The following is a 24,470-nucleotide window of genomic DNA, read 5'->3' as shown; positions in this document are numbered from 1 at the left end:
GCTGTACTGTTTGGTCCATTTCAAAACGTATCTTGAGCTAACAGTAGGGGCCGACGGATGTCGATGGTTACGAAGGACTAAGAGGGGTTACGAGGGGCTACGAGGGACCCCGAAGGACCCCTGTTAGCCGTCGTTTAAGGTCACAGGACCGGCACGATGTGGGGCCACGTGTCGCTTCGGAGTCAGCCGTCAGTTGCAGTTGGAAAGTCGAGCACGTTTCGTGTGGAAATGCTGTTGTGCTAGCTGGGGATACTTGGGTACTTTCTGCGGTATCGCTATCACAGCCACATTCAGTCGAGTGCGTGGTCGTGAGCGAATCGGTCGAGCAAGTCCCGTCTCGTGGTGTGCCAAAAAGATACAAAGCCCAAGAATATATCACCTCTGCTGTGCACACAAACAAAAGCGCAGAAAATGTTCGAAATTAGCATGGAATGTGAAATCAGTGAGAAATCTTGAAGCGCGCCATGAAATCCCCATCAATCATCATCATAGGAGGCCGATCAACTTTTTTTAAAGGTGTATATATATGTAATATTTGTTGTTTTTTTTTCGTTCAAGTTAAGTGCAAAGTCCCAAGTTCTTTGAAATCTGTGTTAAGTTCCTGGAACAAGCGGTCAGTAATATTATAAAAACACCTTCTGGTACATAGTGCAAGGGCCAACAGCAATGCTATCCCCATTTATTTTATATAAATTTTAGAAAAATAATCACTCGTCTTAGTGTTTTTGAAGCGAACTTTTTGGCCACGCTATCGCAGGTGCGGAAGGGGATAATTAGTTATAATGGAGCTATGAATATTTTTGAATCTGTGCATATACTCTGATTGGTGAGTACTGGAGGAAAGTTCGTTATCATATCCATGTCGATGTGAAAAAAAGTGCAACAAATCTACTCATAAAATATATTGATAATATTTTTAAGAAAGAAGCCAATGGCTATCTTTTTACAAGTTTGTCAACTAGTGAATGCAATAAATACATATTTCTTCACATGAAATGTTATTAAAAAGATTGTCATTAATAGTCCTTTCCAAATGACACCCACCCAATCAATTAGCAAATAACAAAAAAATTTGTAAACGACAAACCATGCATAAATTAATTGCTTTTTATTCGGGTTTTAGTAATAGGCTTGAAAAAAATCTTAAGTCAAATTTTATGAATATATTCGATTAGGTCAATATATTTTGTTTTGACTGTTAGTTAAGGGTAATAAACATATAAATTATGGGGCCAACTATAAGTTTCGTTCGGATTTCCAATATCCGTCACGAAAATCTCCGGAGGTTTCTGGACACTGATATAGTCGAATTTCTGTCTTTTACCTGTTACTTTTGCTATATTAGTAGCGGATATGAAAACACTAAAGCTCAAGTGCATTTCTTGGCTGTTATTCATTTGCACAGCACAAGAATAAACAAAAAAGTCAACAAGTCAAGTCATTTTTTAACTAATCTTATCAAGGACTTCATTATACAAAAATTTCGTTAAATAGTTTTTACAAGTTAGCTAAAAACAATCGAATTTATTTAGAATTAAAGAGTATTTTTGCTTAGATTAAATAAAAAATTCATTGCTATCAAAAATTACAATTCTATGCAAATTGAAGTAGATGTGAAGCCATTTTATTTCAAATTAATACAACATTGCTCATTTTAAGTTACAGGCTTAGAACGACAGAAGAAGACAGCGCCGTTTTACCCACGCAAACGTAGATATCTAAAGGGATTTTACCGAGGGAACAGGGTTTTTATTGCGACATTCGCTTGGGACCAGCTGGTCAGACCCAAATTATAATGGACCTACGCTGGATTTTTACGGCCCTGTCAAATTTAAAGATGTTATCCAATAAATTTAGCATGTCATAATTTGCTATTCGGTACAGAGCTATCATTCAATTTTAAAAATTCAATTCTTTATTGTGAAAAACAAGGATTGAATATTTGATTACTCAGGGAGGTAAGGTTAAAGCATACAAAAAATTCAATGTTCTTGTGATTTTTTTCCTGAAGACACAGTTAAAATTTATTTATTCAACGAATGTCACATTCGAAGAAGGTCCAATCACATTTTTACAAACAAATATTCAAAAATATGGCAATGGTAGCAATTGTTCTGACTTGTCTCGAAAAAAGTCGAATTTCGGTGCCCTTCAGAAGTCCGCGCTGGATCATCAGAAATCCAAAAATTCAAGTTCAACCGTTAGATAATTAGTATCCCCAGGTAACGCTGTCGAGTTATTTTTTTGAAAATCCAATTTTTGAATTTTTTTGAAGTGAAGAACACAATTTGTTGGGCTAATTGGTCATTGTTAAATTAAAATTATAAATGTTGCCGTGCAAAATATGTACAGAAATGGTGTTTAAAATTTTAAAAGGATCGGTGATGTAGTTTTAAAGTTATGTTGGGCAGCGACTTTGAAAACGTGAGTTTTGGGAAAATCGCTTTAAAGTTTTCAACACAAATCCAGTGTAAAACAAAAATGCAGTAGATATATTATGCATTCAATTTAAATATATATATATATTAATTATGTTTGCTCTTTAAGTTATTATTATGCTTTATTTCAAATAATATATATAGAAATATGATGAAATCTTCTGCAATGGTTTAACAACATAAAGGGAAAAATAAGATTATTTATCTTCAAATTGGTTTTATTGGTTTATAGATTCGTTCCATTGCCTTAAACAAATGGGAACGTATTATTCTGGCATTGACAAATTGCACTTTTTGGCTACCAGCATTTCTTTACTGCCTGTCATAACTCAGCTCATATTAATTAGTCGAATTAACATACTTGAATTGAAAAGTTTTGCATTTGCGTTGCTTCCGACTTTTAGTAATATTTTATTATTAGTTTAATACCAATTATGTGGAGATTTTTGAGATTGAAATACCTTTTTGAAAACACGCCTATAAATTAGCAAAAAAATATATAAAATAAAAAATTCACAGAACAAATGTTTACATGTCAATTTAGACAATATTCTAGTAAAACAGGCAAGGTTATATTTTATTTGCCCGAGTGAGACAAATAAAATCAAAGTCGCCAAAATTAGACATTTACCGGCTCCCAAGCCTACACAAAAATAATATATATATTTTTCAATTAAATTAACATTTTAAAAAGTAGTGATCTATAAATTGTCTTTGTAAACTGCTAAGCAAGCTGAGAAAACAATTTGGTTACATGTTTATAATCTCTCCCATTATTATATTCATTTGCTAATACCTAATCTTTGAATCCCCGCACATACCATACATTTTATTCAAAGTCTAGAAATAAAGGGACAATAGGCTTCTTATAAATGTTCTTAATATCAACAATTTCTATAATTCTGCTTTACTTATTACAATAAAAATGTTATTTTTTGTTTACAGCTTGTCCAATATGGATCGCCGTGTAAATATATTTTGATATTGTTGCAAGTAAGAAAGAAATCTACAATCAGAGCTAAGGAACACACATTACACCAAAACCAATTGCGAGGCGAAACAATATGGGAAATCAATCAAAAACCGAAAGCTAACGAAAAACATATGGTTAAAAGAAAGTCAATGCATGAGAGCAGTAAATGTAGCCAAATAAATTCGATTATCCACAACGCCAACTTATTGGAGGACCACAAGGAAAATGCAAACCTATGGAAGTGAACTTAAAGGAGGCTGAGTCTTACTAGTTACCTTCTGTGCCCAAACATCTGTCAGCAGTCTGGTGCTGTTGCTGATTATCGGATTCCAAAGGTAAAGTAAGAGATATGGAGAAGCAATCACGTAGTCGGTTGGACAATCCATTCTGCTCCAGTCAGGAAACAAACATGAGCTTCCCACAGCCGCACACATTGCCGGAAGCCCCAGCTAACGGTGGTAAGATGCTGGTTTATGGCCTAGGACTTCTTATTATGATACCAGGTAAGGGTGTCTCCATGCTAATTAGACGTTTTCCTCGTTTAAAACACCAAGTTCTGTGTTGGTTGAAATATCCGAAAAAAAAACTTACAGAATCATTGTCCTATACTTTTTAACTCTCCATACATTTAGCTTGTACGGCTGGACCCCATGAAAAACGGTTGTTGCACGCCCTTCTGGACAACTACAACAGTTTAGAACGTCCGGTGGTCAACGAATCCGATCCATTGCAACTGAGCTTCGGACTAACACTCATGCAGATTATAGATGTGGTTAGTAAGGACCAATATACGCATGAGTCAAGTGATCCGCACTTTCATACTACCGACATTATATGGTAGTTTCCGCACAGCTTTCCCCGTTTTCATATACAATTAAGGATTAAGTTGTTCCTATGATTACTTAACTAAATTAGGATTAAAATAAAATTAGTTTAAAACATGTTCGCTAATCTCTTTTTTTCCTCTTTTCAGGACGAAAAAAATCAACTACTAATTACAAATATTTGGCTCAAATTGGTATGTTTGTAATTTACGGTGTAAAAAATTAACTCTAGCTATTTTCAAAAATCAAATTAAACTTGGACATCTATTTTTTCAAATTGTTTCCTATTATTACCTTAGGAATGGAATGACATGAATCTTCGATGGAATTCCAGTGAATTTGGCGGTGTTCGTGATCTTCGAATTCCACCACATCGCTTATGGAAACCGGATGTTTTAATGTACAATAGGTAATCAGTTTTTTATTTCCCAGAACGGTAATTACTGAAAAAGTACTTTTTAGTAAATAGCCTTTGTTATTGCCTCTTTTAGTGCGGATGAGGGGTTTGATGGAACATATGCCACAAATGTAGTGGTGCGCAACAATGGAAGCTGTCTGTACGTACCTCCAGGGATATTCAAATCTACATGTAAGATCGATATTACGTGGTTTCCATTTGACGATCAAAGATGTGAGATGAAGTTTGGTTCATGGACCTACGATGGTTTTCAGGTAACTAAAAATTATGTCTTAAATTTAATTATATTAAATTTGAAAATTCTTTTGTTTCAAATAAACGCATTTAATTGTATTTTGTTTTGCAGTTGGACTTGCAATTACAAGACGAAGCAGGAGGAGATATTTCTAGCTTTATAACAAATGGCGAATGGGACTTGTTAGGTAAGTTTAGACAACTTAAAATAGTGATAATCTCCTAAATGTTATGTGATGTGTTTATTTACGACCAATGATATTTAAATACTATTTATTAATTAGCAATAAACATTTTCTTTTTTACTCCATCCACTAATCTCATGTAATTTAAAAAAAAAATACACTTTTAAACTATACCAAACTCAAACCTACAGGTGTGCCCGGTAAACGAAATGAAATCTACTATAATTGCTGCCCAGAACCTTATATTGACATAACATTCGCCATTTTGATAAGACGCAAAACATTGTACTATTTTTTCAATCTGATTGTGCCGTGCGTACTGATTGCCTCAATGGCACTGCTAGGGTTTACACTGCCACCAGATTCTGGTGAAAAGCTTTCGCTTGGTAAGTGTCGTCCAGTTATTCTGGCCTGATTTCCCTTCTATGCCCTTCTATCTCTGTGTTCACGAATATAAAACTAAATTAAATGAAAATATACTGATTCAAGTTAATAACGAAATGAAACTTTTTACCTAGTAGTCAAAAGATTATGCAAATTAAAATGCTACCTTTTCCTTCTTGTTTGCTTTTGTTTTTAGACATGCTAATGCATCTGGAGTGTATCTATTGGAATTTAATGTAGATCTTCTTTTGCATGCTTTGCAACTCATTCTAGCCACAAAAAAATGCTCAAAAGATTTCTTTCCCAATGTTCCTATCTTAGATTGTTTTCCTATGCTAGTAAAGCAAATCTTCAGGCAGCGTGAGAATGTTCGATTATAGCCTTTTTATTTGCTAAACTCGGATGCCGTATTTATATAATATTTGTGATAATATATGTGACTTTAGTAAGGAAATGATTCTGATCGGGTAATATATACAATCTTTAATATTTTTATATAAAATTCTTGATAAATTGAATCGAATATGGATCAACGTTTTTAAATATATTTATTATTAACTTGATCAGGTCAGTTTCCTCCACTTAAAACAAATATTATATTTATAGTGGTGTACTGAGTATAAAAGGGGTTTTTAGCCCCGATCGCGTACTTAAAGCTTGTAAAATTTCATATTGCTAAGGGGGTTGAGGTTCAGTGCAGGAAATACGGTAGTAGTTTTTTATTGAAGGCAACAAAGAAAGTGACAATGGAAACGAAAGACAATCCTGGCTTAATGTATTGGACCTGCAGGACCGTAAGGAGCGGAATCGACAGGACCACCGGTTCTTACAATAATATTTTGTTACCGTAATCGTAATAGTGCACGTATTTGATGTGTAAATATCATGGGACAATAGCTACAACAAAATGACTAATTAAATTAACTTTAATCTTAATTCCATGCCGCTTATGTTCGTGCTGCAAATTACTCCACATACTTGTTATTGAATCGACTCTTCCACATATGTGAACATCCGAAATGAATCCATTTAGGAGTCACAATTTTATTATCGCTTACAGTCTTCCTAAACATGGTAGCGGAAACAATGCCGGCGACCTCTGATGCGGTGCCGCTGCTCGGTAAGTAGATCGTGGCCAAAACTACGGCCCACCCCCATCCCAAATTTAAGTCTACGACTAAGTTTCTACTAAACTAACGCACTCTCAACTCATTCAGCAATCATCCAAGATTCTTCTCTCCGCACAGCTTTCGCGTCAACGTTCAAAAAAAAAAAAAAAAAAATTAAAAATACCTCACTAATTTTATCTTTTGCCTTTCTTATCAAGAAATTCTATCTTTGTGAATTGGGGCACACATAAAGGGCTGAAATTTAGCTTCCCAAGATAAAAAAAATTCATATCCATCGAGTTATCCCTTTAAAAGCAAAAAATAAACCTATCAAGCACAAGCATAAGTACATACCACTCATACAGGCATGAACAAATTTTAGCATGTCGTTTCTAGCATGGTTCGTTAATAGGCTGGATTGGGTTAAAGATTTTGATGATACATATTTATACCCGGTACTCAATTGTTGATTTGGAAATCCTAATTAAAATTGGTACTTAAAGATTACTAGTAGGTTTTGTTTATCGAAGGAGTCCCGGTTTCTAGCGAAACAGAAGTTTATTGTTATCAATTATTACGAAGTTTCTTTTACTGATTTAAACCATGACTACATTTTTTTCCACATTTGTTTAGGTCCATCCTAAAATATAATTAAATATAGCATTTATTATTTTCTTTTCTTTCTTGTTTTTTTTTTTACTAATCAACAAATACGGTTACCACGATTTTGATAGGAGGAGGCACTCGAACCGCTAGTTTCAGTTCAGAGAAACCAATATTTCGCTAATATCAGCCGAAAGATTCCGAGAATAAAAGATATCGGAGCGGCAAACGTCGCATGAATGCTTTTTTGAGCATTCACGCGGTAACGCCCTGCATCGAACCGAGACGCGCCGCAGTGTGCGGGCTTCCATTTAATTACGTGCAAACTTGTCTACGCGGTAAAAACTGCGGGGCGCCGCGTCGCACCGCACCGTAAGCTGTTTTCAATGGCTAAATCATCTTCGTTGGGCTTTCATTTGAGTGAAAGATTGTCCCCATTTGTATTACACATACCCGATAGGTTTCACGTATAAGTAATGAAACTCAATTCAAGCAGATACAAGTGAACAATTTTGTGGACATGCCACGTAGATGTCCGTTTTCTTCTATTCACAAGCACGTAAAGATTTTAAGAGCTTAGTACCTATTTAAAAATTTTCAATGCATGATACCTAACATGTAACATTTTTTATTCTACGGCTTTTCCTCCACATTTAGTGACATATTTTTAAAAATTCTTTAATGTATACACTTATTTACAAAGCGGGGTCCAGTAACCAAAGTAAAACAAACATATATATAGTAGTAATTATAACAACTCAAATACAAAATTTTATGAAATAAAATATTCGTTTTTATAAATTTCAGTATTTGTATAACGTTTGTATGCGGCGGAAGTAGAACATTATGAAGAGGAATTTTCATTTTCTGCCTGCTATTTAAAATTCAGGTTTTTTTTATTATGTTGTATTCAGTTCGTTTGCAATTAAATAGCAAATTGTAAATTAAATTCTAAAAAAAAATTGATTTTTTTACTTCTTTAAATCTGAAAAAGTCGTTTCATTTCCAGTTCTTTATAGGTATAGTTTCTGCTTTAGATTTCTTATTAATTAATCATTTTTTAGTTTTGGTTTTCGCCAGTGAGATTTCCCAAGGACCACTACCACATAATGTATGCGAAAAAATGTTCTTGTTGGCATGAAGGAACACAAATGCCCGCCTGACTTTTCCATACGTCAAGCTTCGGACTGAGGGAAATTGGTTTCTACAAAATGAAATCAATTTATCCCTTTCCTACCCTTCTAAGCCACGCAAATACAACCCAATACATAATCACTCACACTTATATATGTATTTTAGAAACACGAATAATAAGAGTACACTATTACAATTTTAAGGATTTTATTTTGTTCTATCCATCTGCGCCAGAAAATGAACTTTTTAACTATACTAACTGAAAACTGAAATAGGAACGGATTTTAACGGAAGCTGAGTTCGCAACGATTAAGGTGGCAGAATTTCCACATACTTGAACTCATCTGAGTAATTTAAACTACCTATATTTATTTTTCTTACGTTGCCCAACTTTTACGCAACTTTTGCTTAAAATAAAACTTTTATATTTGACGAAAAAGATCATCTTGTTACCCCTTAGAAAATATGAAGAATCTTGAACGGGGATGAAGTTACGGGCACCGAAAACGTTCCCAAATGAAATCAGACCAAGCACCAAGCAAAGAGAACTGATCGACATATATATGAAATAATTCACGTTCTGTAAAGTGAAATTAAATACAATGAAAACTTAGTCTGAAAATTCATCAATTTTTTTTTTAATTATCATGCTTGTAAATGTTTCTTTTTTAATTATTATTGTACCAAAAGAAACGCGTTTAAGTACCTTTTAGTATCCAATCAATAATTTACCATTATAGTGCACGAATATATACATATGTGTTTTGTTTGAAAATAATATAAAATAATAAAGTTTCAATTGAGAGACCTCTCGTTGCACAATATTAAAAGGGTAAGTCTGCCGTTTTATCATATTTTCATCGGCATATATGTATATTCGTGCATATTGTTAGTACCAACTTGTGACCTATAAAAAGAATTAAGGAATATTGCTCATTTTAAAAATTTTAATTCATTGTTTCTCTTGATATAATTTTAGTTTTACTCTTTAAAAAATCGTTGATATAACGTCGTCCTGGAGTAGTACTAAAATGCGGGTTCAGGCACCATTTATTACTTTAGTGATAGAAGCCAGACCTTAAAAAAATGTTGACAGGTGATTATTTTATTATTATTAGACGACAATTTCTTTAGACATACATACATATAACTATTTTATTTCGCGGAGTGGGAACACCTAAAAGACCAAAAAATATCTGCATCATTCGACCACCCTTTGGTGTTTATGTGCTCAATAAATCTTGTTGTTACCATAACATTTCATTTAAACTCTTGAAGAGTCAACTGAATAGTCGCATATAATATTCAGAAAATTTATTTTTTTGCAAAAAAAAAAAACTGCAATACAAAATAACCTGAAATAATTGTTGAGAGATCTGTTTGTTGTTCGTTTGCTGTTTTCCGTAATATAATAGCTGTTATGTGACTATCTCGACGGTTGACATGGAAAAAGCATGCACATGAGTCTTGATTTCATTTAACATCAGCATAAGCATTTAAAAGATTTGACGATTTCACCATGTCGTACTTTGTTCAGATGTTGTCTTTCCTTTTCCATGAACATATTTCTTGAGTATACAAAATATTGATAATACTCGTTAAGAACACAAAGTGCGAGTTGAAATGAAGTAACAAATTAATAATAACATTTCCTTTGTTAATGTTGTGCTTTCGTTTTTAAACAGTTTTAGAGCTTCAAATCCGGTACATGCTTCCAAATTCAAAATGGTATTTATATAAATGTTGTCTCTTACATTTTTATTTTGATCAATATACAAAACAAACAGTGTACATAATATAAAACGGGAAATAATTTAATTTAATTTAAAAAAGAGAAAAGGAGGTTTGGTTATAAAGAAGTAATTAGATGAGTGACCTCTAACATATTTGCTATATATTTAACCCTTTAATATATACATATATTATTTGTTTAAAGAGTAGAACGAAGGGTTCCTGACCCTTTATAAACCATATATTTTTTCAAACAACAAAGTGTTTATGAAAACATATCCACAAATTCAACGAGATTTAAAGTTTCTATTTAAACAACAAATTTTTTTCTATGGTGGCAACATATATCCTACATGCGGGTATCTAAACGATCTATATAATAAGGAAGAAATACGCAAATTATTTTGTACCACAGACCATTTTATATCTATCTGCAGTTTTTTCTTTTTTTTTGCTATTTCATATTATTTTATTAATTTATTTTTACAAGTCTCTTTAAAATGTCAGTAGTGTTGTGAAACAATAAAAGATATACAAATCTTTTTTTGTGTTAGTTTTCATTTTTTGACAATTCATACTAATTAATTTTCTCACAGTATTATACACCATAGGCTAGAGTGTTCCTCACACTTGTATATAAAATACACCAATAATATCATATAACTCTCCCAGACAACTACAAATTGTTCAACAAATATATGTTGCTTTAAAATAATTAAAGTAATCATTTATGTTATGCTTACCCTATGAACTGGTATTGGAATTCTGCCAACCTTTTCCGTAAAACTACATTTATACATATCTTAAAGATCATTTGTCTTCGCGAATCATACTGATTAGTACGGGCAAATATATATAACAAATTTTGATTTTCTTGAGTACCCTAAAGAGCTGGGGAAACTTTGGTGTCTGGCCCAAATCCCAATCTTAAGCTTAAATACTTTTGTTAGAAAGTTAAAAAAATTGAAGGTAGAGGTTTTCTTATTGTCAGGTACCTTAAACCAAAGGATGATTTGCTCCGATAAATCTAGTCTTCGAACGATACAAGTTTGAGAATTTAACTTAACTCAATTATGGGGTTTCTATGATTTTAAAATTGCAATTGTTTGCGCTTACTTGCAGCTTTCTGACCTCTAAAGACATTTTACTTACCAAAAATAATCGATGGATTGAAAAAACAAATCACTTGTTTCAACGTCAATAATAATAATATTAAATTGATAGTGCCATCGATGGTTTTCCAGCTCAGCTTATTTTAAGTGTTCTTTTAAATCCCATTCCATACTGGAATATTCGGACAAAAACTATTAAAATTGTAAGGCGATTTTTTAATTGTTCATCATTGAACTGCAACAATTTTTAGTTTCAGAAGTTCCTGAGCCACTCATTTTTATTAATTCGACTCAAAATAATGTTTCGTATTTTATAAAAATGTCAAAGATTTCTCTTTGGTTGTATATTAGCATATTATTGAATATTTTAGAAAAGAAATTATTTCCTAAGTATACTTGAAAGAATATTTGCAATTCATACGCTTAGCGAAACGTGTGTGCCCCAAGAAACATATTAGCCAAAATGTACACCCATAAGCGTTTAATTCTCATGTTCCTTAACCACTTACATCAAAATTTCTCCTCAATTGAAAAGAAAAATTAGACCGCTTCAGAATATTTAATATTGCAAACTACTCTTTTTGAATAACATATGAAGAGTAAATTGTAGACTGAAAAATGAGAAATGTAGAAAAAACCTACAGCATATTCTAGAAAACCATTACATTTATTTTTCATCAATGCGCATAATACAAACAAATGACATTAAACATAAATGTTAATCCAAAACGCCTAAATTAATCTAAAAAAGATGTATTAATATCATTCTAACAAAACTCATAAAAACCAGCATCCAAATCTAAATTCCCACATTAACTTAACACAAAAAAAAAAAACAATTAAAACAACGAATCGTATGTTCTTAAGTCTTTAACAAAAACTCAATTATTAAGAAAATTACCAATTAGATCTCGATTTTTAAAATAAAATGATGATTGCGGATAATTGGTTGTACACTTAATAACGAAAAAAAAAATAAAATGGTTGACATCACTTTACCTTAGGTTGAAAGCGATAGCCCAGGGCTAGTTACTATTTATGCTTAGATACTCAAATACTGGCTGGACTCCTTGAACCAATCAGCTTAAGGAATGTCAGCCACTGATGAGTTTAATTTTGCTGTTTGTCTTTTGGTTAGTGGTTGCGGGATGTGGAATGGATGCCATCTGTGAGGGCCAGGTGGTGAAGTTTTTAGTTAATTTTTTCTTGAACAATCTTCTTTAATATTCCGCCTACACGCCCAAGTTTTAATTCAAAAGGGAAAGAAAGCCCACCCTGCGAAGGTTTTGCTATCCCCAGAGTATCGTAAACGATTTCGCCTCCTTGACTTCCCCTACCATGTTGCAGAAGTGACTTTTCCTCTCTTTTTCCTTGACTACATGTTATCGATGTGTACAAAAATGAGCTTTAAAGGGCCCGCTAAAAATATACCCCGGCAGACCTTTACATACTGTTTTTGTATTCACGTACATACATATTCCTTACACATTTTACTTTTCCCGCGACACTCAGATAATTTTACAGTGGTTATACGCACTCACACACAAGCAGCAGGTGGTTAGGACTTCGTTAATATTTGAGTGGTTTTTTTTTTGTAACAAAAAAGTGCCTTTTGCTTTATTGTTTTAAGTATATATTCAGCCTTAATTCAGTATCTGGTTACTAATGAAAGTAGTAGAAAGTGAATCGCCACCTGTTCCAGTTTCCAAAAAATATTTGACAATTAACAAATTGTTGGTTTTTGTCTTTAACATTAAAATTCCAACATTTAATAAATATGGTTTCAGTTTAGCTTATTTTTACAAAACCAATCAAGTGTTATAAACTTACTTAGAAAGGATTTGATTTCATTTAATGTTCCTTAAATCAGGGGTGGATGTGCAATCTTTGTACTTCAACTTTATTGTAATCAGATATCGGAACAGGTGGAAAGGAAAAAACAATCGATTACAGCAAACACTAATTCAAACACACCTACACTTATAAATCTCTTTATGCGTGAACGATTAGGAATTAGGTTAAGAAAACAAAAAATGTAAACAAATCGAATACTTTTTACAAGTTTGTGTAATTTTTGTGTCCTTCTAGGAACTTATTTCAATTGCATTATGTTTATGGTGGCCTCATCAGTTGTGTCAACCATACTTATCCTCAATTATCATCATAGAAATCCAGATACGCATGAAATGAGTGAATGGGTAATATTTTTATATTCAAATTAACTTTACTATACATTGTATAAAAAAAAAAAAAAACAGAACAATATGTATCATTTTTTTTCAACACATTTATATCACAACATATTGATTCTGTTTCAATTTAATGCATTATTCCACTGCTAAACATTTCTATATTTATTGTTTGTTACAAATGTGTTTTGGCTTACCAAAATAAACAAATCATTTTAAACCAATTTAATTGTAAATATCTAGGATACCAATAATAAAAAACATAAATTTGCATCAACCCACATTTTTCGCTCATTTAAGACACCCGAAACTCAATCTCACCAATTTACCCAATGACTTGCAAGATAATACTCAAGCAAAGCATGAGAGACAAAAATTAAATTGCCCATCTGTATACATATGTCTTCTACAAAATCTCACTAAACTTCCTAAATAGTAAGAAAAGGATTCTTTCCAGCAATGTGTCCAATGGACACTGTCCATACACGCATATACTTAAATAAACACAAACCCATATTCTTAAGAGTTTTAAACATACTGATTGCTAAAAGAGCATTTCAATCCGACCAACTTCGATTTTGTGTTCTCACGACCATTTAATTCAATTATTAAAAATCAAACAACACATATTGGCAATTAATTGTAATGATCAAAAGCGATTAATACACTTTAAAATCGGCGGTTTTCCAACAAATTTAAATACTACGCTTACACACCTGGGTAATTTTTAGATTAAAGCGTATCAATCGGACCTATACCCAAGTAATGTAAAATCGAGTATAAATTAATTTTCATTTAATAAGATGTAGGTCCTATAAGCTGAGTATATTATTTACATACTGAATTAATATAACAAAAAATGTACACCTTCTTCTTTTTCATAAACATCACAAAGGAATTCTTTAACCATGAACGTTTTAGTTTATTTTTAAATTAAACTAACTAATTTAAAAAATCAATTGGGCGAAGTTTGCTTTAAAATATAACCCATGTATGTTCAAATAAAACTAATAATAAAAAATTTCAGTTTCCGCATAGGTATAGGGTTTGCTTTCCAAATTTATAATCGGTTTTTTAATCAATAATTTTAAAAACAGAATTTCATACGAGAAAAAAATATTTATTAGTACGAACTCCTTATGGGGAATATTTTGTCAATATTTAAAATCTACGTTTTTTGAATACCAACATTAAAAATCTCCCCACTACATTTTTATTCTACCTTTAATTATCAAAACCAATATGTTCTTGTCATTCACTTTGTCAAACAACTTTTTTTAAAAATACATTATTATTTATTTATATTTATATTACTCATATATCTTTGAAGCATTTGTATATTCTACTTTACAGGATTACTTTGTCCGATCTTGGCAAATCCAGGCATTTATTGAAAAATTTTGACAAAAATTCTTATTTTTAATATAACTATCATCATAAAAATGAAGTCGATCCAAAGTTGATTTTTATAAATTAACAGTGAACAAAAAATAGAATTAAAATCGATTGGTTTAAAACTCTTAAGCATTTATACCTAGCTAAGAAAGTATTACTTATCCAACAAAGTAAGCTTTTCAATTAACGTTTTCGAGAGTTTAGAAAAAAAATCCCAAACATGTTACTTAAGAAAAAGCCAATGAGATGTAGATCATGAAATAAGAATGAATGTAGTTCTCGAAAAACAGAAAATTAATTCCAAACCGTATACTTAGCAATTTTTAACTTTATTAGTTGCTATAAATATCGATTCTACCATCAAAAAAAAACCAAGTATAATGTTTTGCAAATGTTTAGAGCCATTTCATTCATATTCCTTGATTTTCTTAATTTGTATATTTTCTTCGTGCAAATACACATAGTAACTTACATACTTAAGAAATCGTCTACCAACAACAGCATCAATAATCACACAAAAATGTTTATTTTTCAACAAAAACTCTGGCCAACAACTACAACTACGCAAACCGGCAACTCAACTACTTTCAACGCAAATAACTCAACTCAATTGCCTCTTCAATTGTTTCTCTCTATATATAAATATATATATCTTCCTTTTTCTACATGTGTATCTCTCTATCTCTCTCTGTTACTTTAACTATTTAACAAAAAAAAAACCTACATTAATAAATTGAAATATCAACACGGCGACCACAACAACAACGATGACGATTGCACGTGTCGAATTAACCTATACAACAAAAAAACAATCGTACCCCCTCATAATCGCTCTTCCCAAAAAAAAAAAAAAATCACGAATACCAAACAACGAGCAATGTATTAAACCAATTATTGATAAATACTTATATGAGGAAATGATAAATAATCTTTAAACTAAAAACAAACAACTTTCATTCTGTTCATCCATCGTTTTCATGCTACCTTAACAAAATTTTCTTTAAAATTTTGTCACTAACGTGTCATTACAAAACACAAAAAAAAAAACGCACCTGAGATAACAACGATAAAAAATTAACACTTATCATGAACTAAAAAAAAAACAAAACCTAAACGGCCTTCATATTAAAAAAAATACTAAAAATTCGTATTGCTATTATTTTTAAACGCATTACCCAACTACACTCCGTCTCTCTGTCGAACTCGCACACACAGATAAGAGTAATATTCCTTTATTGGTTACCTTGCATATTGCGCATGCAAAGACCCGGACAGGTTGGCTACGAATGTCCGCCGCCGCCCTCATCATCGGGTTCATCTAATTCTGGCGAGAAAAAGCAACAGATACAAAATGTTGAGCTCAAGGAGAGGTAAAGAAGGGCAGTCTCGCGGGGGCTCTAAAAGGAAATCATAAGGGTTTTTTTTAATCTTGTATAATGGTGTCTAAAAGTATACTTTTAGGCACCTTTAGAAGTGATTTCAAACCTCCTAATGATTTCTGTTGCACCCTTGTATGTATATAAATTTTTAGAAGCCCTCACACACACATCTTGAAGGTACAAGAGTCCTTTAAAAGAAAATATTTCAATCCAACTCCAACAGATCCTCCAAGTCTCTGTTGGCCAACGTTCTCGATATAGACGATGATTTCCGATGCAATCATCGGTGTGCCAGTGCGACTTTGCCTCACCAGCCTACTTATTACAGGACGATGTACAGGTGGGTAAAATACCACAATTTAAACAATCGACACCAGGTATAACACGTACATAAAGCAACAATAAAATTAAATATAGTATGTGAGGCATTCTGCTACTAGATAACAAAAAGCACGTTCCACTTATTATGGAGTAAGAACAAGTTATGGTGTACAATAAATGTCTTAAAAGTAGTTAATCCATAGGCAAGGGGACGACGGCAGCGTGGGACCAGTGGGTCCAGCTGGCCCCGTGGTCGACGGGCGTTTGCACGAAGCCATTTCACACACCTGTCTGACCTCATCTGCTGAATACGAACTGGCGCTGATCCTTAAGGAACTGCGTTGGATAACGGAGCAGGTCAGTCTGGTGCTCAAAACACATTTATGAGATATAATGGAGATTATTTCGATGGTGTTTTAAGGGTTATTTTAAAATACCCTTCTAAGACGTCCATAAGTTTCTAGTAAAATACTGAATATTTTCTTTCCTAGTAAAACTGCAACTTCTTTTCTTTAATGTTTCCTAGAGGAAACATTCTTAAAATCAACGTTTTGATTAATTTTACCTTTCTTATTACATTTCCCCAGCTAAAAAAAGAAGACGAGACAAGCGACATAACACGAGATTGGAAGTTTGCAGCCATGGTCGTCGATCGTTTGTGCCTTATTATTTTCACTTTATTTACTATAATCGCAACCCTTGCTGTACTATTTTCAGCACCACATTTCATTGTAAGTCCTACATCTGAGAGTTTTTCAAATATTCCGAAAAGCACAATAACAATGCTACTTTCATTGCAGTTCCCGTAAGCGGAAATGCGGCGAAGGGAACACAGAAGTTTGTTGTTTATTGTGAAGTATATGATACATGAAGCCAATCAAAAATATTAGGAACAAAGAGCAAAATGAATTCAACAACCCAAACCTAAGCTTTTCAAACTGAAATACTTTGAAAGTCAACAAGTTTTGCTATTTAACATTTTTATACCCGTTGCTCGTAGAGTAAAAGGGTAACTATATTCGTCGGAAAGTATGTAACAGGTAGAAGGAAGCGTTTTCGACCCCATAAAGTATATATTTTCTTGATCTGGATCACAAGCCGAGTCAATCTAGCCATGTCCGTCTGTCCCTGGGCTTCCTGTGCAGCGCAAATTTGAATCAGCGGTGGTGCCACGCCCACTCTAACGCCCACAATCCGCGAAAATCTACAGTTTTTATGAATGAATTCAAATTTTAACTGAAATGTGTTAGTCTCATCGACTAACCTAATAAAAAATGTGCCACGCCCTAAAGTATTGCTTTGGTGCTTATACATCTCCATTTCCCTTTTACTCCTTTCAGCTGAGTAACGGGTATCTGATAGTCGAGGCACTCGACTATAGCGTTCTTCCTTGTTATATATTTTAAGATGTGTCTGATGGTTATAAAATATTATAATGAATTGAGATAGTAACGTATGTACGTATGTGAATGCATTTTGTATAAAAATAAGAAAGAACAAAAAAAAAACGAAATAATAGAGTCGGGATAATACAATAACTTTCTGGGCGTAAATGTACTTTGCCGTGTACATTTTTATTTGCCCATTAGATTCAAAGCAGAGGTTTCTAAATCCAAATCGCAAAGCACTCGTAGATGGAAATCCACCTGCCTCTATATTAAATGGAGGAGCGACAGAACATTTATCCGACTCGAGAATGACATTTAAGGATATACATATGTATACAGCTTCACACTATTGTTAAAAAGGGGAGAAATAAGAAGCAATAAGTATTCATATAGTATGTATGCAATAGTCACATAAATTTTGTTATGCATTTTCATTTCTTTGATTTATAATTTCCCCTTTCTATTCTGTTCCCAAGCTATTCAATTTTGAATGAATTGAAGAACTGTTTACAGCTGTGTTGCTATGATATAAAACAAGGTCACAACAAATGCAAATTGAACGAATACAAAAGTGAATAGTAAAAATTTTCCGCGCTCTGAAACTACACTTCAATACAAGAATGTCATTTAAGTGAAATGATCGCACAATAAATTCATTAATAATTACGATCCGTCAAAATTAAACACACAGTTACACAACAGAGGTCGCAGTTGTGATAAAACGAAATACTATTGAAAAGATAATACTTGCTAAATTTAACGAATTGCACTCTGCAAATATGCAAAACGAAACATGAAATTTCGTATACAAATAAACACTGAATTCATTTTAAGAAGATATGCGCAGTACACAGAAAATGGAAAAATATTTGCTAGCCATTAGAAAAGACAAAAAACACTATATAAATAATAGATGCCAATAACTATATCACACCCATTTTCGTCAAGTCTTTCCTGCTGATTCCTCAGCGGTTAAACGGTGCTTCAATATTAACGGGTGCTTCAATAATAGGCGCCAAAATAATTTTATCCGAGCATAGTGAATTGGCAAAACCAAGAAATCAAAAGGGTTTGTAGAAAGTTAGAGCATGAGTAAAGCTATATAAATGGTAGTGTGGCCGATTTGGAGTCCAATGAAATTCAGCTTATTCTTGAATCTTGAAATTCGCCTTCGTAAATAATAAAAAATGTATCGGCGACTATAGCATATGTAGACTCTGCATATATTTAAAGCGCTTATTAGCCTTTTTACCAGAGTTTTTAAGTGATAAATGCGGATTGATTTTCTAAATAATTTTCACACTTTAGAAAGGCCTATAAAAAAGTGGGACTACTTTTTCGCTAGCAAACATATTTTTCTGAGTACTGGACTTAAAGAAGCTAACATAATTTTGAAAAACATAAGCTAAAATTGTATGATAATGTTAAACACAAGTATAAAGTTAACTATTTTTAAATGAAAAAAGAGTGTCAAAAGCAACGAAAGCCGAATATAAAGAGCGTTAAACAAAGATATTTCAAAGGAATATAGTTTTCAGAGAGAAAGGATCGCAAATATGCATAAATACGAAAGAAAAATATATCATTACAGTCAAGCTTCCATAACTGAACCTTTCCTAGCTCGAAGGCTCTATAAGTTGAACTAGTTTTATTGGCAGCGTAAATTTTAGAAGCACACGCCAAATCAAATCTACACATTAACCACGCCCAGTCTCCATAACTCGAATTCGTTTGGTGGCGACTGGTGGTTTGCGTTATCGAAGTTCGACTGTATCTTTCAATTCCAAAAAAAAGGGAAGCTAGAATACAAGTTAGATTTAACACATTTTAAAACTAAAATTAAAACAGCAAAAAGTTAACAGAAAATTCATGAGAACCGAAAAAATCTAGATTAAAAAGTATGTAAGATCGAAACTGGAAACAATAAAATGTTTACATTTTAGCTAGTGCACATCGGACCGACTTGATAAATTTCATTTACAGCCAGGAACAAAGGTAAACATTTTAAATTTTAGGTAATAGCAAACGCAAAAAATTTACAATTTTATAAAAACAGTTGAAACCCACTTCCGCTGTGAAATAGTTGTCAGTGTTTTTTTTTAAGTTTTACCCGGTTTTGTTAATATGTAAATATTTTATTGCATATCTCGGCCGACCAGAGTGATTATGATTAAAAGTAATTTGATCCAACAGGGTATTTCTCTTTTCTTATTGTACGAATGAAAATATTGTTCTTTAAGATTTGAAGAGCGGACCGTTATTTTGTGGTTGCCACATGTTCTTTTTGGTGCGTGTACTGGGTGTAAACGTAGCCAGACTTGACGGAGGTTCGACGTGCCTGGCACTGTCATCTTTTCGGGGCTTGAGTTACCTAGCACTGGTAAGTGTTGCCAGATCTGCTCTTGTTTAAAAATAGATGGGCGGCATATGTAACAGTTTTTTGAATTAATTATTTTTAGTAAACCAATTTAATGACGTATACTTAGTTTATAATTTATTGTATTGATGATTTCGTATATGTTCTATAATCCGAGGGCTGAAACATATTTTTATAGGTTAAAGCAATCTGCTTTGGTGCTCAATTTCTAGTGCAATTTGGAAGTTCGTTTTGTGAAGAGCTGTGTTATATTTTGTTAATTCAGTGTCATGCTGAAAGCTGTGGAATGGAGTTCTCCAACGCTGACTGTAAGCCCGCCCATTCAGTTATTCCGTGTGACAATGTGGCGATATTAGCTTGTGAACGTTTCCCTGCCCTTCTTTATAAAATGCTGCATTGGACCCTCAGCATCGGCCTCTGTATTATTCTTTCTGGGCATGATTTCGAATGCAGGGAACCGGTTAATGCCAGCCAGGCCTGCCTGAACTCGGTCAATAAACTAACCGCAAATATGTTGATTTAAAAACTTAAAGACAACACCAACAGCCCGGCTTCATCGGTGTTTGGACGTCACAAACATGTAGCTAAAAGTACGGATTGTAAATACAGCCATGGCCGGATATGTATTACCTAAACCCCTATTAGGTCATCTTTTTCGAATAAAATGAGCATGAGAATATTTACTTTGCAACAGATATATATTTTTTTACTTCCCTTAATTAAAATGTAGTTAAAATATTTATCCTTTATGCTATTCATTTGTCAATTGCTGTTTATGCACAAATGCCTGTAGAAATTGGAGTTCAGCGGTTGCTTTGGAATACTGTGTTGATTGCTGTGTGAAAATATTATAACAGAACAAGGTTAAACTTGTTATAAGTAAATGAATGCTTCTAATTATGTTGTGTGTCCACATAAACCTCTAAAAAATTTGTTTACCCATTTAAGAAATAGTTACAAGGTAAATATGCCAAGATATTCTTTAAGTTTTTGTTGTCAACTGTTGGTTTTGGCCTATATTACATTATTTCGCTCATTCACGAAATACCAATCTATGCCTCTTCAAAGGCATAATTTTTGTCAATATTTAAATTAAATTTGTAAAGCGTTCAAAATATTCAGAGTCATCGTTAGTGACGTACATTTTCATGATAATCGAACAATTTTTGCGGGCATATAGTAAGTGTCATTGTCAACGTAGAATTTTGATAACCGCTTATAAATTGTAAGATCTACATATACATGTACTGTACTTTTTGCATTGTCCAGATTATGCAAGAAAAATAATGAGATTAATTTTTTTTTAAGTTCTGTGTGAATGTTATATGATCTCACACCTAGATACTATTGGTTATTTTTGAAACTATTTTAAATACTAATATGAATATATATTATCAATATGAAAATAAATATATATATATACAATAATCTTTCCAAAGGAGACCTGCTTTCTTGGGGACCCCTATAATGGCCAAATATTGCCAGTAATTTTATACCTCAATAAATCTGCGAAGCATTTGGCGTTGTGTGAGTCAATCGTCGTGCCGTTAAAACAATTTAACAATCACGGTTCCCTAGAAGAAAAACTGTTTGACTTTCGTTCTGAAGTGACGCATGCTGTAGACCAAAGTTTTTCCCTACAAATTACCGCTGTAAATATTTGAAGTCTGATTATTTTTTTATAGCGTGCAATTAAGTTTATCGCTTGCCATTTTTGGGGGAATATGTTAGGTGAAGTAGTCTAATCTGATTGCCAATATTTACAGAACAAATTTAAAAGGCGAATGTGTTTATCAGATGATAGATTTTGGCAATCGTACTCGCGAAGCTTCTAAATTTTCGCCATTGCGTTAAATATAAAGAAAAATTAAATATAGATAAAAGAAAAGATTTTATTTTATAATATACATCTCTTAGTTCATGGTTAGAAAAAACTATTTTTTTTATTATTGAAATAAATTGACTTTATTCTATAGCAGCTTGCATAATGGACTTTTTTCCTATAAAATAAGAATTGCACAGCGCCATGAAATTCATTTACTTTTTTGTAATCTATGAATGGCAACTCTTTAACTGATTTATTTTTGTTGATAGGTGAGGTGGGGCAACTTTGTTATCAAATGCCGGGGAAATTATACGAATTAAAGTTGAGCAAGTAGTTTGTTGTCGATGTCGTTTGAAAAACCAACGCTATGCGACTAGTAAATTACCTACAAACTCTTGACCTACTAATTGTAATTAGTTGGGAAAACATAGAATCGTTAAAACTTTCTCCCAATCAGGTGAAATAATATGATGGGCTTCACTTGAGATTCAAACAAAAAACACACACATATGTACAAATATACTCATTCTTCTAGGGTATTAAAAACATCAAGGGAAATTAAAGCAAATAACGAAAAACACGCAAACGGCAATGAAGACACTGTGGTGAAAAGGAGGACCGGACCGGCCCATCAAAACGAGTATTTTTTGTATTTAATAAAAAATCAAGAGCCAGCAGAACAAAACCAACAACAGCAGCAAAAAAGCCATCCAGTCATTGGCTTAAAGCGAATTCGACTTTGCCTATGCCGGCGATGCGATGTCTCATCATCATGGTGCTGAATAAAATGATAATGTACGCAATACCCGATTTCCATGCGCACGTACTACCTGAGGACACATGTACATATTTTTCATATATGTATCTATAGCATTTGCATTATAATTTAGCCATAATTGCTCAGAATCGCTTTCGATTTGTTTGCCTATTTATCTCCGGCAGGAGAATTGTAATTGCTTCAGCCAACAGAGGCGGCCGGAAAGCGTCTAATGCGAAATGCGAGTGAAGTGCTGCCAGCCAAACCGCAACCACCTGTTGTAAAAAAAGTCGGGAGAGCAAACTGTTGCTCCCACAGTGTCATGGGGCCAGTGCACCAAGAAAAAGGGGGAAACTTTCATGGAACAAGCAACCATTAAAATCTACATTTAAGAGAGCTGCCCGATGCATCGTTTACAAACAGCTTAAGTAAAAAATTGCTGATAATTGTTCCATAAGTAAAAAATAAAAATGTATTTAGTATATGTCTAAGCTTGTCAGTATGGTGCTTAAATAAAAACATACCTTTTTAAGAAATGTCATATTTTTTGCAAGTGCATGCCTATGCGATTTTGATAGGATCTAGGGGCAGAGGTGGTAGGTTGTCAGTTCAAACGACTTACTACCCGTTACCAAGGAGTTTTCATGTGGGGAGAAGTGGGGAACTAGGCGCAGTTCGATGCCGAGAGTGCAGAGTGGACTGCACAGTGGAACGGTATTGAAAAACTGATTCGAATTATGAGTCAATTTTTTATTAATTCGCTGTTAATTTATTGATGATACAGCAGGGATGGACACAAGATGGACACATCATTACTAATTTGTGGGCAAAAGCTTGAATTTCCTTAAGCTGGCATGGAAACATACAGGTAAGATTGTTTACATAATGACTTTATTGCAGTTGTAAAAGCAAAAGGACATGGGGAATCCTTAAACATTTTCCAGGAAAATGAGATGTTGGAGATGTAATTATTTGAATTTTATGAGGGTTTTAACGATCGTTAACTGTGGTTAGCCCTAGGAATCCGTTTTGGTACCGAATTTGTCCCGGAAAGTCAGGATCTATAAACCCGTAAACCAACCCAATTTGGTTACACAGTTAGAAAATGTCACGAAGAGTTAGGTTATGGGGTCCTAAATTAAGTTGTTATAGTAACCAATTTAAGAACGAATTTTCTGATCATCAAAGTTTCGATATTAAGCATAACATATTTTACAGAAGTGATTTTTATTTTAATATTTTTATAATTGTAGTTTTTCCCTGTGTAGTTGTCTTCTAACCAATTAGAGGCTGCCGCCTACCTGGCCTTGCGACCTTTGAACTTGGTGTGTGGCCGGCAAATGGCAACAGTTGGCTCGGTCCACAGAGCGGCTCAATGTAAGATCACCCAATGCCGATTTTTCTACACCAAAGAAACACTTCAGTGTCTAGTATCTATTCAATATCCCAGTTCAAATGGAAATGTTGTCCCATGTTAAGTTTTCGTTTGATGAGTGAATAATGTCACATATATGCCCATATTCACTAATCTTGAATGCAAAGGAATATATATTTTCGCTAAAACTAAAAGTCGAGAATAAAAATCGGAAAGATTTAATCGGTATACTTGTTGATACCGAAATAATATATAACTTTTGTATAGTTATATAAAAGGTATACTTTTAAATGTATGAAATGTAAAGTTTTACACGTTC

General features: G+C 33.1%; 1 protein-coding gene across 14 annotated transcripts; it reads left to right on the top strand.

Annotated features, from left to right (window-relative positions):
- Nucleotides 1-206: 206 nt before the first annotated feature.
- LOC108024170 (neuronal acetylcholine receptor subunit alpha-7) lies at nt 207-19,768 on the top strand. Of its 14 annotated transcripts, none has more exons than XM_044093600.2 (16): nt 207-516; nt 3,384-3,746; nt 3,812-3,914; nt 4,044-4,183; nt 4,385-4,429; nt 4,535-4,644; nt 4,727-4,907; nt 5,000-5,075; nt 5,264-5,458; nt 6,490-6,576; nt 13,234-13,343; nt 15,945-16,099; nt 16,332-16,448; nt 16,633-16,786; nt 17,017-17,160; nt 17,230-19,768. In XM_044093600.2, the coding sequence occupies exons 3-16, from the start codon at nt 3,821-3,823 to the stop codon at nt 17,236-17,238; spliced, it is 1,617 nt and encodes a 538-aa protein (XP_043949535.1). In that variant the 5' UTR covers nt 207-516; nt 3,384-3,746; nt 3,812-3,820; the 3' UTR covers nt 17,239-19,768. The 14 variants fall into 14 exon arrangements, 10 of the variants coding, with proteins under 10 accessions (XP_043949535.1, XP_016949476.1, XP_050741981.1 ...); XM_017093987.3 differs by having other exon boundaries at nt 3,808-3,914; XM_050886024.1 differs by adding an exon at nt 721-826 and having other exon boundaries at nt 3,384-3,914.
- Nucleotides 19,769-24,470: the final 4,702 nt, after the last annotated feature.

The sequence above is a fragment of the Drosophila biarmipes genome, chromosome X (assembly GCF_025231255.1).
Source record: "Drosophila biarmipes strain raj3 chromosome X, RU_DBia_V1.1, whole genome shotgun sequence".
Taxonomy (NCBI): Eukaryota; Metazoa; Arthropoda; class Insecta; order Diptera; family Drosophilidae; genus Drosophila; species Drosophila biarmipes.
This window is presented reverse-complemented; position numbering and strand designations above follow the sequence as displayed.